General features: G+C 39.1%; 1 protein-coding gene across 1 annotated transcript in view; it reads left to right on the top strand.

The window, feature by feature from the left end:
* Positions 1–14,328, top strand: part of Dgk (diacyl glycerol kinase 1) — an 87,567-nt gene that overhangs the window by 57,900 nt on the left and 15,339 nt on the right. The window contains exons 9-10 of the mRNA XM_071582636.1: positions 353–472; positions 12,620–12,737. Of these exons, the coding sequence (XP_071438737.1) occupies positions 353–472; positions 12,620–12,737 (238 nt within the window). The remainder of the gene's footprint in view (positions 1–352; positions 473–12,619; positions 12,738–14,328) is intronic.

Raw genomic sequence — 14,328 nt, 5'->3', positions numbered from 1 at the left:
TAAATCCTTTTGTTATATTTATAATCGAAATATTACATTCGTTAAAAATAAAAAGTGGATGCTATTACTGGATAAAATCCTTGAGCTATCATCTTCAAGCAGTAAATAACATCTAGCCCCCATTTCAGATTCAAGCTAATATTTAGTTTCATCTCAGCTGCAGAGAGGTTATTTTCCCAGAATGTTCATTTTATTGCAAGTCCCGCTTCGACATATCTTTTCGCATGTATGCATATTTATATATGCCGTACATCTATATGCATGATTTAAATCTGTTCTCCCTTCTCTTCATCTAATGCTTCCATTTCCCATTCCACTTTTCGTCTCATCCGCATTCCAATTTCTGCTGCAGATTCTCCAAGACATGATGTGCGAGATAGACTACGACGCAGATGGCACCGTCTCCATGGAGGAATGGAAGCGCGGCGGAATGACCACAATACCTCTCCTTGTGCTCCTAGGTCTGGACTCGGTGAGGAATCCATTTTAAAGCATACAAGGCATGCAAATTATTGTTAAACTGTAATTTATTTCGGAAACATTAGAATTCGGGTAAAGAACCTTCGGGTAAAAGCGTTATTTATGGCTACCAAAACAGTATGCTCACTTCATTCCTCGTAAAACTCGGTGGAATTAGCCGTTATATCAAGTCTTTTGGAACTTCTATTTGTGCATTTGTATTTACATTCTACTTTCCTCGAGTTAAAAGTTTTCTAATGTAATGAAAATGGGCATATTCAGCTCTCCAACTGTTAATGTATTTGAGGAAATATCATTTCTTACTTTCATTAGATGCTGGTGTATTTACCAGGTATAAAATGCCATGCATTGAGTACACTTGAAATTAAGTAAAATTGGTATTGAGAGCAATGAGAATATATAATTAATTACCTATATAAATTATAAAGCCTCAGTGATTAATCCGATAAAAATGAACTACATTTTAAAAAGATAAATCTTCGTCTTCATAAGGCATAGTATTAAACCGTGCCATTAATTAAATCAAGTTCCATGCCCAGCATGCTGTATGTACTTCTTCTAGCAATTGCCAAAGCAGTTCACAGTCATCCCTCATTCTATCTTACGTACAAGTACGTAAGTTACTCATACGTTTAAAAACAAGTACCTACATGAAATGTCGTGGAAGGAAGAACCATATGCTTAACGAAAATGTAAAATACAAGTACACGGGTTTAGGCATATCGCCTAATAGGTGAGGAGATCTAAGAGTACATCTCTCAATCAAACCATCCTTCCCATTGATGGTTATGGCACGATAATCATAAAAACCGTCATAGCGATGAATTTTTTCACGTTTAATATCGTCTGAACCTCTTCCATCTCATGTTATCTGATGTCTACGGACATGTGGTACGATATACGCTACTTTCATTTCCTCAAATCAAGGATTCGTTGCAAGTTTCCGCGAATATATATCCGCAGATCCGCGAATGGTACAATTTTTATCACTGATGTCCGCATACAATCAGAAACTTTCTCTAGTACATTCAGGGATGTCAGGTGGTTACAAGAGGAGAGTAAGATTCATATATCACCAGAACCAGATTCTCAGCGTATATCCCACCATCTGCATTCGTGCCTCTCGGAATTCCATTAAAACCATCATCCGTGTGAATTTCCAACCCCTTTTAACACCTACTCCGAATGCTCGTCCCTTTACCAGCTTTAAACCAATGTTCTAAAAGGAAAATCCACCGCCTTCTCTCTCCCTCTCTCTCTCTGTCCCTCTCTCTTGTGTTCGTCGACTGCTGAGTAGTCCTCGTTTTCACAGTTTTTAGGATGTTCCCACGAAATCTTCACGAAAATGAAGCTCGACCCGCCCCCTCCCATTTCTCCCTCACTCGGAAAAGCGAAAGATCTGATTCATTTTGCTCCTGGGAAGAGAAGTGGCTACGAAAAAGATTTGAGCCACGGACTGTGAAAGAAAAACAGAGTGAGCATTAAAAACTTCCTCTCAACGGCGCGAGCTGCCTGAGGTCCCATTTGGAAGACTTATGTAGATCGATTCAATTCCACTGAGCCGTGAAATGCTTCCCTCTGAAGTCTCCCTGAAGTCGGATCAAGAGTAAAACTTAGCAATGACGCGAGTGGTGGAATAAACGTAAATTCACATAGTATGGCAATTTTGTGTGATGCCCTTTAAGTGGGGGTTTGGCACGGTTTCTATATGTTAACATTAGTGCCTATAATTGAAACGATTTTACATAAATCATTTAAAATTTCGGGTTTTTATCCTCTCTTAATATTTAGTTGGTTAAATGTTTGAAGGTTTTGTATTTCAAAGCCAACTTCATCTGTTCAAGGGTAGTTACTATCGTCTAGGCTGCGGAATAAAAGTTAAAATTTCTGGAATCATGAAAACTCTTGTCACCTAAGTCTTCTAACTCACCATGAAATTTTCATCTACGGCTAAAATTTAAATCTAAGAGTTTCCCCATGGCTTATCTTTTGAATGGAAAACTAAATGTATGGTTTTCATTGAAATGTATACTATTAAAACCTTTACCCTACCAACTAGTAAGCTAGAATTAACATCCAAAGTTTTAAATATGAATAAACTCCTTGGTAATAATTTAAGTACCTCAAACATTTTGCACCAAAAGAAAACGCTTTATTATTAATTTTCTATCAACTTTTTCTTCAAATATAATCAACACTCCTTTAGACCGTTTCTTAATTCTAATATTTTCCCAAAACTCCCATAGGAATACTCGCAGTTTGGACCTGCAAATGCATTTGCAAGTCATTTCGTCTCGAAAGAGCAATTAATTGTCCAACACCAATTTTCTTCCTACATTTTCAATCACATGGTAATTAATATTCATTGAGAGTGAAGTAAAATAAAACATCTGGAGATATATTACGATAAAATTCTCTTTTACAGCGCCTCTCCAGTCCCATTCCGCTATATTCCGATGCTTTTTGCCTCTGAAGTTTCCTCACGTTTTTTTCCGCACCTGACCACAGAAAGTGCACAAACAAGCTTAGATGGAAAGCCGCAAGCACAACGCCGCAGAAAAAAAATACATGACCCACCGACGAACCAATCTGATGAGGAAGAAAAAAAAAAGTGCCACCTATTTCATTCACCTTTTTACGCTCACCGAAAAAATTGCAATGAAATAGGAACTCGATTGCAAGTTTAGGAGAGAAAGCCGTGCATGTGCTACATGTATTTCAATAGTATGCAACGATCGCTCCCTCGTCACCGACGAAACCTAGAGCACGCACACGTATATGTGAACCCACACAGACCAAGGATCGAGTTCACGGCTCGGGAGCGCGAGTAGTAAAAAATATATACTCGTATATATGTATAAAGCTGTTGAAAAAATTTTGAATCTCGGGGAAGAATAGTTTCTGTGACGCAGCCTCCCATAACCCCGCCTTAATCCCCATCGGTCGTTAATAACCTCCTCTGCTGACAAGCCTTTAAAAAGCCCACCGCTATAATTTAATCCCGCGTTCTTCTTTCCCGCCCACCCCTTTAATGTAGGGGGCGGGTCGTGGACGACCTCTCTCCCTCCCTCCGTTCCACCTCGCCCCTTCTTCGTCGTGACCTTCTCTCTCCCTCTCCGTTCGCCTCTCCCCGCAAAGCCTCCAAACCCTTGGACCCTTCGCTCTCTCCTCGACCTCTCCACCTTCCCGAGAACTCGTTCAAACTCTTCCTCTCATTTCGTGAGCCTTGCTCTCCCACCTGCTTCCCATTTCCCATCCTTCATCCCCCTCGTTCGCCAAACACTCACACCCCCAAATTCTCGTTCCTGTTCCTCCCTGTCGCCTATTTCCTCCTCGTCACGGGCCACTCTCCGTCGCGCGCGGAAGTAGGTGACCCGGCGTGGTAATTTCTAAGGACTTCACCACAGAAAAATCGTATCAGGCGCAGATAGGCGAGGAAAGAAAAAAAACGCAAAAAAATACATTGCATTATTTCAATTCCCCGCAGTTCGAATCCGGCATTCAAATTAGCGCAGGAAGAGGACCATCAGGCTGGTTACTGAGTAGAGTAGCAGCGCCTCACTACACAGTAATCAGGTAACAAGACTGGAAGTAATTTCCAAATTCGGATACATTTACGAAGCCTCAAGATAATTGCCCGTGCATCATTATACCCATCGTCGATTGCCCATAGCCAATGATGAATTTATATTGGTCAATGAGGAACATGACTTCCATTTTGCAATTTAAATCTGCCTTCAGATAGGCATGGAGAACGCAATAGAGAAGAGGACATTAATACGTATTTACATGTATGCATACTTTTCACGCCATTCTCTTTACGCACTGTAGCGTAAATCCTGGTTTTAAGTGACTTAAAGAAACTTATTCAATCGATTAATATTTAAATTATGTGATAATGCAACTGAAGGGTTTGCTAGTATTTGTACGAGTTCGTAATAGCATCCCAGTGATCCCTGAGCGATACTAGACTGGGATGAAGTATATTTTTCTTTAGCATATTGGTACTTCTGCGGTTATAGTAATACCTCGAGCGTAATACATCCAACATATTATGAAAATATTGAAGTCATTCAAGTGATTACTTTCGTTAAATTACTAAATTAAATTACCGACGTTGGATTTATGTCAACGCCTAATTTCTCCCCATTTATGTTTCCCTCCTGTATGTTTGTTCCCGCACGAAAATAAATCCGATCTTCTCTCTCTCTCTCTCTCTTTCTGTCTCTCTTTCTGACTTCTGACTGCCTCTCTTTCTCTCTCTGTACTCTTAACTCGTCGTTGTTATCCCTTTAGCGATTGGAAAGCAAATAACACCCCCTTTGTTTGCTGTTACAACGGGCTGACTTCGACGGGGTATTATGAGACACACACAGGACAACGATTCAACTCCCCACTTTATTTTTTTTAAAGCCTTTAAAAATATCCATTTATCAATGAAACTCCATCGTGGTTCCTGCAGCCGTTCGTGGCATAGATTTATCCATTCTTGATTGGAATTACATCATAAAAAGGGGCATTGAGCGCAGGATTTACCCTTCGGTCACAAGGAAGAAAGGAGAGGTGGAGACTAGAGTCAAATAGAAGGATACCCTCGATGAGAAGGGAATGGAGTACTTGGAGAAAGGAGGTGCTGGCACCCGAGGCGAACGCTGAGAATCGTCGAATATTGATGAGGAGAGCAAGTGGACCACAATGGGTCCGGTGACGTGATAAATACCTCCGCCTCTTCCCCGCCACATCCCTCCGTTCACCACTGCCCTCGAACTCTTTTCTTTCCCCACCTCGCAGCACTCTCTCAGATGCAGCTCACTCCCACCACTGCATTTTTTCCCAGCAACCGCAAAACCCCAGCACCTCCCCAGACCGCTTATCGCTTATTCAACTGCAACGCAGGCCGACAGTGCATCCTCGACCCATTATCCTTTCACTTTCCTAATCCCTAAACCTTAACTCCACGGTCCTTCGGCCGCGGCTCAGATACTAGACTCCCAACTCTCGCACATCCCGTTTTTCACCCTAACCGAATTAATTTATCTCTCTCTCGCCCTCTGTCTCCGTCCACCCCTCCGCTTCGCCGTCTTCCCCCAGCTTTCTCTTCCCTCCCCACTTCTACCGCACCCTTTCCTCTCTCGCTCACCAGAACATCAGTCTCCATCACGTGTGCTCGTAGGAGAGGCCTCTAAAACTCTCCGACAACCCGGTGCTTTTGCCCTTTTAACCTCATCCTCCTGGTTAGTTTGACGATACATTTTTCTCAAATGGTTTCATCATTTAGATCACTGTTACGTGTGAATGTCACCCTTCCTTTGATACTATTGTGGTGAACGTAATATCTGGAGAAGATGAGGCTATCTTAAGCGTTACAAACTATTGTGGGAGATGTACATTCATACTGATAATACATGATCGGAAACCGTTAGTGATACAAATATTCCGGTGACTATACTCCGTCCTGTTTTCCGATAGCCTCTTCATTTCATATTTAGTGCGTCTTAAATGCCACATTTTCGTCCGTTGCATTTGTTTCACTTCCTTTGTATCCTTTCCATTCAATGATAATTGCTGAATCCATCAAGCCTTAATTAAATAAGGCTGGATCTTAAAATATGATCAATGAGATTCTCATTCGGTTTGAAAAGGATTTTCAGTCGACTTCTTTTATTTCGCCAATGTTTCATTGGTGATTTTATTTATCCACTTAATGTTAAAAATATTTTCTAATGCTACTAATACAGTTATATTAGCTGAATGTTAAATCTTTAAATGATAAATCAACAATCTTGACAGATTTCCATCATCTCATTCACGGATACATTCATATTCCAAACTTTCGATTTGATTTACGAAGTAGTAATTTGTAACATCAGTAGGTTTTCCGTATTTAATTTGTCAAGACTAAAACTGGAAGCAATCTTTATGGAGAATTAGACATATGTAACTAATAACGAATCCGATTGGTAAAATACAATATAGTCGTGAAAATATCAAATCCCATGAATTAGGAAATATTTATTTTTACAAATTACTGGTCATTAAGGAATATCAAAAACTGCGTTCAATATCATGTTTGTCGGATAAAAAAAATCATAGCTATCTCATAGCAAAATAGTGACGATTGAACGTAGTATGATGAAATGATCCTGAAAATGAGAAAATGATACGGGGGTCTATATGGGTTTATACCTATTTGAAGACAATACGTACGTTTTCTTGTCATATACATTTGGTGTTTACACTCATATAATTTTTTCTTATCACAATTTTAATGAACTAATTTCAGGGTAAATTGTTATATTTTTCTCTTATTCTTTATCTAAAAACTTGAATTTGCGTAATGCTGATATGCAACATGAAAATAATTACATTTTGTATGACCGTGCTTCATAAATTCATTTCAAACTACTAAAAGCACAAATTCCATATTTTTTAACCACTTTTTGAAATAAACATCTAATTATTCTTTTAGTAGTAGCCGTCAAATGACATTGAATGACAGCCATTAACTAAAAAATTAGGTTTGCGAAATGTTTTGGCGCTTTCTCAAGTAGCACTACCGTATCCATTACTTACATTACCAAAACTCCTTCGCGTAATCTAATATCTCTTCTTTTTTCCCACTTACTTAATTTCATCATATCTTTCCAATGACAACTTCCGCTCTCGAATCCACTTTTCCTGCCTCTCCCATATATTATGTCCCACGATCTCCTCACTTAATATAATATATCTCCGTTTTTTTCTCTCAATTCCATTCAACCTCTCCCACAAACAAATATCCTATAGCCCTCCGCTCATCTTCCATTCTCATTTCATAAGCCTACGATGTTATATTTATTAGGATGTGGGTAGTATTAATCTTTTCCTTTCGTTTCTTCTCAAGCTCCTAGTCATTAATCCTCTCTTTGTCAAAAGAAGTTTCTTTCATCATCTTAATTGCCATCATGAGTTTCTCATTGCCTTTTCCATCATTTAAACCATGAATCAGATGTGTAGATGAGTAAAATTCCTCCATACTAGGACCCCACCGTTATTCACTCATTTAATGAATTGCACCGAGTTACCCAAAAATAATCACAAAAATTCCACCCAACACTGGGACATCAGTACAGCGGTCTGGGTGTTCAGAAATTGCAAACCGATGAAAATCGACTGCGTGCACCCACGTTTGTCGGTAAAAATATTGAGCTTGCGACAAATAACCATCGTTTATTAAGTCAGAACTGCGAAAGCGTCCCGTTTGCTTTGCGACCCAGACTCGGGGGACAAAAAAGTTTAAAAATGATTTCCGGGTGTGCATGGAGTACCCGCGCATTCGTACCGTGTATTGATTTTGAAAGTTAAAATAATAAACAATCGTTCGGCGTGATATGCTTTTCAGCTTGGTTCCCTCCGCACATTTTTCTTCGGCTTCGACAGAAAATATTGGACATTAGTAATCTATGTTTGCTCTTCATAACAAATTGGAACACGAACATACCCTTTTCTGCAAGAGAGAGGTCGGGATAGGAAGGCGGGAGGTAGACGGGGATTGTTCCACCCGCCACGAGCAAATCCCATGGAAGAGAGGAAGGTTCGGGAGTTTTGGAGTAATACAATGGATATAAATCCTTTCGGGAGGTAACTGAAATATGCAGGCGTATCCCGCGAACCGCAGCACAGGAAACTACCATCTCGCCATCTTCTTCCTCCTCTCTCTCTCTTCATCTCTCACTTCCATCTCTTACATGCCTCAATTTTCTCTTCTTCCCACTTCCTCCCTTTCCTCACCCTCGTCCGCTGCCATCAAAAGTTCTCCAACCACGTCGATTTCCCGGTAAACACGAATAAGTATGCAGTGATACTACTCAACTAATAAAAGGGAAGCGAAACGATGCAATGATGAGAGTGGTGGGTAAATTGAAAAGAACCTGATTAGAGACATCTTAATGAATTGAAAATTTTAAAACATGAAAGCCAAAGATTTTCACACTTTCACTGAACATTGCTTTCATTCTATTTTAATTTTTTTTGTAAATCTAAAAACGGAGCCATTCGTATACCTCAATAAATTTTCTGTATCTAAACGCCTAATTAATGGGCATTTTCAGTTTGAAAATATTTGTGCTACTGACACTATCCACAGGAATACAATAGGATGCACTTAAATACATGGACGAATTTCCAATCAGCTCACGTTACTGCACCTTTGAGCCATTTTTACTGCATAAAGCTTTTAATCTAATCAGACTAAGTACCCCCTGCTGTTGTAATAATGTCGGAACATGAAAATGGTCGGATAATTAATTTTTATTTTTTATGTCAAAAAGTTTATATTCCTTAACTTCCATTTGGAAACTTCCATTTGAATTCAACTTTACTAACCAAGACTGAATTTCTGACAGGATAGTCTCAAGTAAATTTGGGACATTTTAGGAATAAGCAGTCACTTAAGGAGTGCTAACTAGTATTTTGATTAGCCGAGCACCGTTACTCATATTTCTTTGGATAAATCAAAATTTCTCGAAACATCGTCCCAAAAGGAAATTAAAAATGTTTACAAACTCAAGCGAAGGAGAAACACATGTGCATAAGAACATCGGGTACCTGGCATTATTTATTAAATCGGGTACTGCCAAGGCCAAAAAATAAGGTTGATAATCCTTCAAAATACCACAACTATGAAAGAATCATGCATCATGAAAGAATTGTAGTTAGTATGCAGCAAGGTGTGACGATTAATGATTACACTATGGATATTGGGTAACCTACGAGGGTCATCCGGAAAGTAGTACCCGTTCGTGAAATAAAGACACAAAAGTAAATATTAACAAACATAAAAAATTTTATTTGAAAGAGGATACTTTAAACTACTTCTCAACATAATCTCCAAGCAAATTAAGGCATTTGTCATAACGTGTGACAAGTTTCTGTATTCCTGCTGCATAGTCCTTCGCCGCCAGCTCATTGAGATACGCGAGGGACCCATCTTGCACAAATTTTTGCATAATGCAGATGGTGTTTAACAATTTCATGAACAATTGTTCGAGAACCATTGGGAAAATGCTCACAGATGTCATCAATTGTGACGCGCCGATCGTTCCTCACGAATTCGTCAACTGAGCTCACCAGTTGGTCTGTGATGACAGACGGTCTCCCCGAACGCTCATCGTCGTGTGTGTTCCCCCTCCCCATGTTGAAGTTGCGACACCACCGCCGAACAGACGACTCGTCCATTACATTGTCTCCATACACCTCCTTTAATTGGCGATGAATATCACATGGGCGAACGTTTCTTGCATTGAGGAATTTAATCACTGCCCTCACTTCACAACTGGCGGCGTTCTCAATTTTTTTAAACATTGTAAACAATCACAGAAACAACACAGGCAATGCTAGCGTCACGCAACTTGGCTCAGAGAAGGCAGACAAGCCACTGAAGCTATCTGACCTCGTCCAGCGGCTACTCGCGTCGTCAGCACTTCATGCGGCACGAACGGGTACTACTTTCCGGATGACCCTCGTACATTGCGTCTGTAAACACGTAAAAGAGTAATTTAAAGAGGGCCTTACTTAGAGCAGCCGAGATGCTCAGAGTCACAGTTCCTTTCCAGCTATAATATCACGCTTAATGTTTTTGCTTAGAAACGTTTCTTGTACTCAATGTCACGGATTAGAGAAAATTAGCACAATTAATAAAAGTTCGAGCAGCTGAAAACCTTCTAACAGAAAATAAAGACCATGATGTACTGTGACAACCTGAAGGAGGAGGGGAATTCATTTTAAAAATGCAATTCCTCTCGATTATGCGATATTTGTTACGCGCGGTGCTTTGTCCACCCACACGGCCTCACCGTATTTCTCACCCTTTAATCCTGCCCCGCCCTTACCCTCCCTACTTTAGCTTCATATTGCCCCGTCCCATTACATCCCCCATTTCTCACCTCGGTGGAGACGGGAAGTAATAACATACGTGGAGCACACACGTCCCACGCGTAATTCTCCCCCTCTACCAAACCGGAACCTCGTCTTAACCCAGCCACTCGTGGCATCGCACCCCCTAAATCACTTGTACGAACTTAAAACGCCCTTTTTCATGAGTGTAATCTTCAGCGTTTCCAGAGCCCGCCGCACTTCTTGGCTGTTTCAAGAATAACGACCGGGGTTCTCGCTTCATGTTTATTTCATAATTGAATTAATCTTCAAAACAAAGTACGTCCTTCTTTTCCCTACCCGCAGAGAAAAAATATCTAAATATAGATGGAATGGGTGGCTCTATGATCGGTTTCGGGCCTCTTAGCAGCGAAAGATCCACTTGAGTTTAAAAAATAAAATATATATTTCAGTGTCAGAAACTTTATCCTGAGTTAACGTGAGGACTTTTTTGTCACCAGTATATTCTACTTTCGCCTGAAATAATCAAGAGGCTCAGTCATAAAAAAAAATCTCTGTGAAAAGAAGTTAAGCTCAATTTAATGTGAGGGTACAAATTACTGAGTTGAATTATAAGAAAATACCCTACACCATAAAAAATGGAATGCCGGATAAATAGTTTTAAAAGACACGTAGGTTTATAATGACACGTGGATAATCTATGAATTCTAAGAATCTTTCTCGTTTACTCAAAGATTTTACAGAAAATTCCTTCACCACAATGTTGTAGTGAAGATAACACTAAGGTGGAAATTTATTACATTCAGCTTCTTTTTTCAACTACAAGCGTTTGCTTGCTTTTCATGAAGCGATGAAATGACCGAATCTTCTTCTCATATTGCATTAACTTAAACTACTTGCTTGTAAAAGTAACGTACGAACCTGTCCGTCAATTAGACTTAATTAATGGTTACTCTTATACTATATACTCGTATAGTGTAATTGCACCGTCGTAATCAGAGTGTAGCTGGTCCAAACCTAGAATTTTCGGACAGGAAAAAATCTTAAAATCTCGTCCTTTGCATTTTTGGTATTGAAATTATGGTACAAGAGTTTGTCCATTAATGGAATGCATAACATTAGGGTTACATGTCCGTCATTAGTATCATTTCTTAAAATGTAGGGTTATAAGTGAGGAAAATTCTTCTGGAAAGAATAAATCCAGCTATAAAACTGATTACTGTAGACTACTACGATCCCCTTTTATATAAATAAATAGGAATGTTGCATATTCATTAATTTTCCAATGAAACCAGACAAATATCAAGAAAAAATTACGCGTATGAAAAAGTTTCGAATGCTCAATATTACTATGTGACCGGCTTTATTGATTTATTGAAACTATATTTACCGATGAATGTGATGGCATAAGAGAAATTGTACAGTAGCCCAACGCCTTTTGTTCAATAAGATTATTATGTCAGTAGTAAATTAAATGATTTTTAAAAGTTATTTTCAAGACTTGTGTCCATTCCACCGTCTTTTAATAATTAAAAAAGATCTAATTGGATTCAAAGCCCTAAAAATTTGGTAAAAATAATAATTTAAAAAAATCAATTACGAAGCATTTAGACCAGTGGCTCTAATAAAACTGCTTTGAACGTTTATGCTTGATTCTAATGTGTTCTGTAGTCTTGATTTATTGACTGAATCACAGAATCTAATGACGAATTGGTGAAAATATTTGAGATCGTACTCCACAGTCTAAATATACATAAAACCCATGCATGTGTTTAGCTAAATTCAAATAGAAATGGAGGATTGTTTGAATAAATTACTAAACGACTTACATACGTTTGCAAATGGCAACAAAATTCAATTCAGTTTATGGAACCGATCGCTCTTGAATGAAAGTGCCAAGATCCTTCAGCTATTATTTCTTGACAATATTAGTCGAAACAACTGGCTGCAAAGCGAACAAATTCGTCTCCTTAAAAACAAACGAGAAGTTAAATGGTTGGCAAGCCCGGTGTCTTGGGGAATTTTGAGATAAATCCTTCTTTTCCACGAATACAGGCGTAAGAGGAGAAACGAAGATTTCTCCTGGATCGTGGAAAGTTCTTTGCCCGACTTCTTACACTCCAAACTGGCTTGAATGCTCTTCCCCTGGATTGCAATCAAAAGGGATTGGAAAAGGAGTCGGCTTTCGTTAAGCCCCTAATTAAGGGGATGCGATCCAAGTCGCAAAATTCTCCCCTCTCCATTTTTTCCCGTCTCTCTTTCGCAGGACGTGAAAGAAGACGGTAACCACCTGTGGCGCCTCAAGCACTTCAGCAAACCGGCCTACTGCAACCTCTGCCTCAACATGCTCGTCGGCCTGGGCAAGAAGGGCCTCTGCTGTGTCTGTGAGTGACCCTCTGTCTCCTCCCCTGTGACTCAAACTACCGTAAAAAAAACATTTCCCAGTGGGTTGGTCATTCGTGAGCATCACTTCCCTTTACTTCCCTAATGCCGAGTCATGTTCTCCCCAGAGCACTGCCCGGCTTATGTTTTCCCAGACCCATCTCAGCCGGACTCGTTCTGGGTCTTAACAGTACTTCAACCGCCTGCTCTCCAGTGCTAGTAAAATGCTGAGAGACACTGGAATTGCCTAATAAAGGATTTTCCCTCTTAGTTTCATAAAATTCAAGTGAAAATGTATAATCGGGAGAAAGAACGGTGTAGTTACTTTCTTAGCTTCAACCCTATAAATCTATTAACGACATGCACAAAGTGCAGCAAAGAAGGTTAAGTAATAATTTAATTATTCCATACACATATGAAGAAATTCTGCTATGGTTTTATTTATTCATAAAAATTTTAATAATTTTATAATGTCGTCGATTCATTAAGATTGGCCGCCTACAAACTTGATCATTATGAACATTGGCAATCCAGAGCTCTTTTGAATCACTTCTCCTAATTTGTTTCAATTCTTTATTTACATAACTGTCTTAAAATAATTATTTTTATCAAATATGTATGTATAAATTTTTGATATTGAGAAAAACACCGGCGACCTTACAAATTTGTAACACAGATGTAATAAATAAGTACAGCTGCGTTAACCAAATAAACTAATCATCTGCTAAAATAATGACAAACCAAGGAAATAACGAGTTACATCAATTCTGAAATTGATACTAATTCAGGGCTTAATCGGTTAAAGATTGAGGTTTCAATTTTCGGGGCGTTATTTACCATATCTACTATCCCACCAAAAATATGTCTTCTCTTCTAGTTTCCCCAAGATCAAAGTTAAAATTCCTACAGGTAATAAAGATCCAACTCAAACCATATGCTTGTATTGCGGACAGATTTTAAAAATCCTGTTAACACAAATTATCATAGATATCGGGCGGAAACCGAAATATTTTACGATCCTACGAGATGCATCAGTAGGGCTAGGACGGTCGAAGTGGGAGTTGATAGAAAGGCTTCAAGTTATCCGATTTGATTGCACGTAAACTTTCTCCCGTCTTACTGTGCGTTTACGCGTATTTTTGGTTAAGTTACATCAGCTACTCATAAATTTAAAGACAATATTTAAAATATTGACATATTTCTATAAAATCGCGATGAAAATGTTTTTTTAATCGATGCTAAATGAATGCATTGGTAAATTCTGTAAACAAGAATGCTTGAATCCTCTCGTGGATCTAGCAGCAAACTTTTCGCTTTGTCGGGCAATGTTTCCACGGGTCATTGCCGAAATATTGTTCTAGTCTCCTGATTACTCTTCTTGCGATTACAACTTCATCCGTCGATTATACTGACTCATGACACGCGGAAGACTCTTCTTCATAAAGCAGAATATGTAAAAAATACACCGCTTGCCACGCACTGTAGATTCTTTTTTCACGAGCTGTTCTAAATCTTATATTTGTTTTACTTATTTTCTCCACTCTACTCGACATCCACTGTTTGAAAGCATCCATTCCACGCGAATCCTCTTAC

This window comes from Hetaerina americana, unplaced genomic scaffold (assembly GCF_022747635.1).
Source record: "Hetaerina americana unplaced genomic scaffold, ioHetAmer1.1.p SCAF_1, whole genome shotgun sequence".
NCBI classification, from domain to species: Eukaryota; Metazoa; Arthropoda; class Insecta; order Odonata; family Calopterygidae; genus Hetaerina; species Hetaerina americana.
The sequence above is the reverse complement of the archived record's forward strand: the minus strand, read 5'-3'. Positions and strand labels throughout refer to the sequence as shown.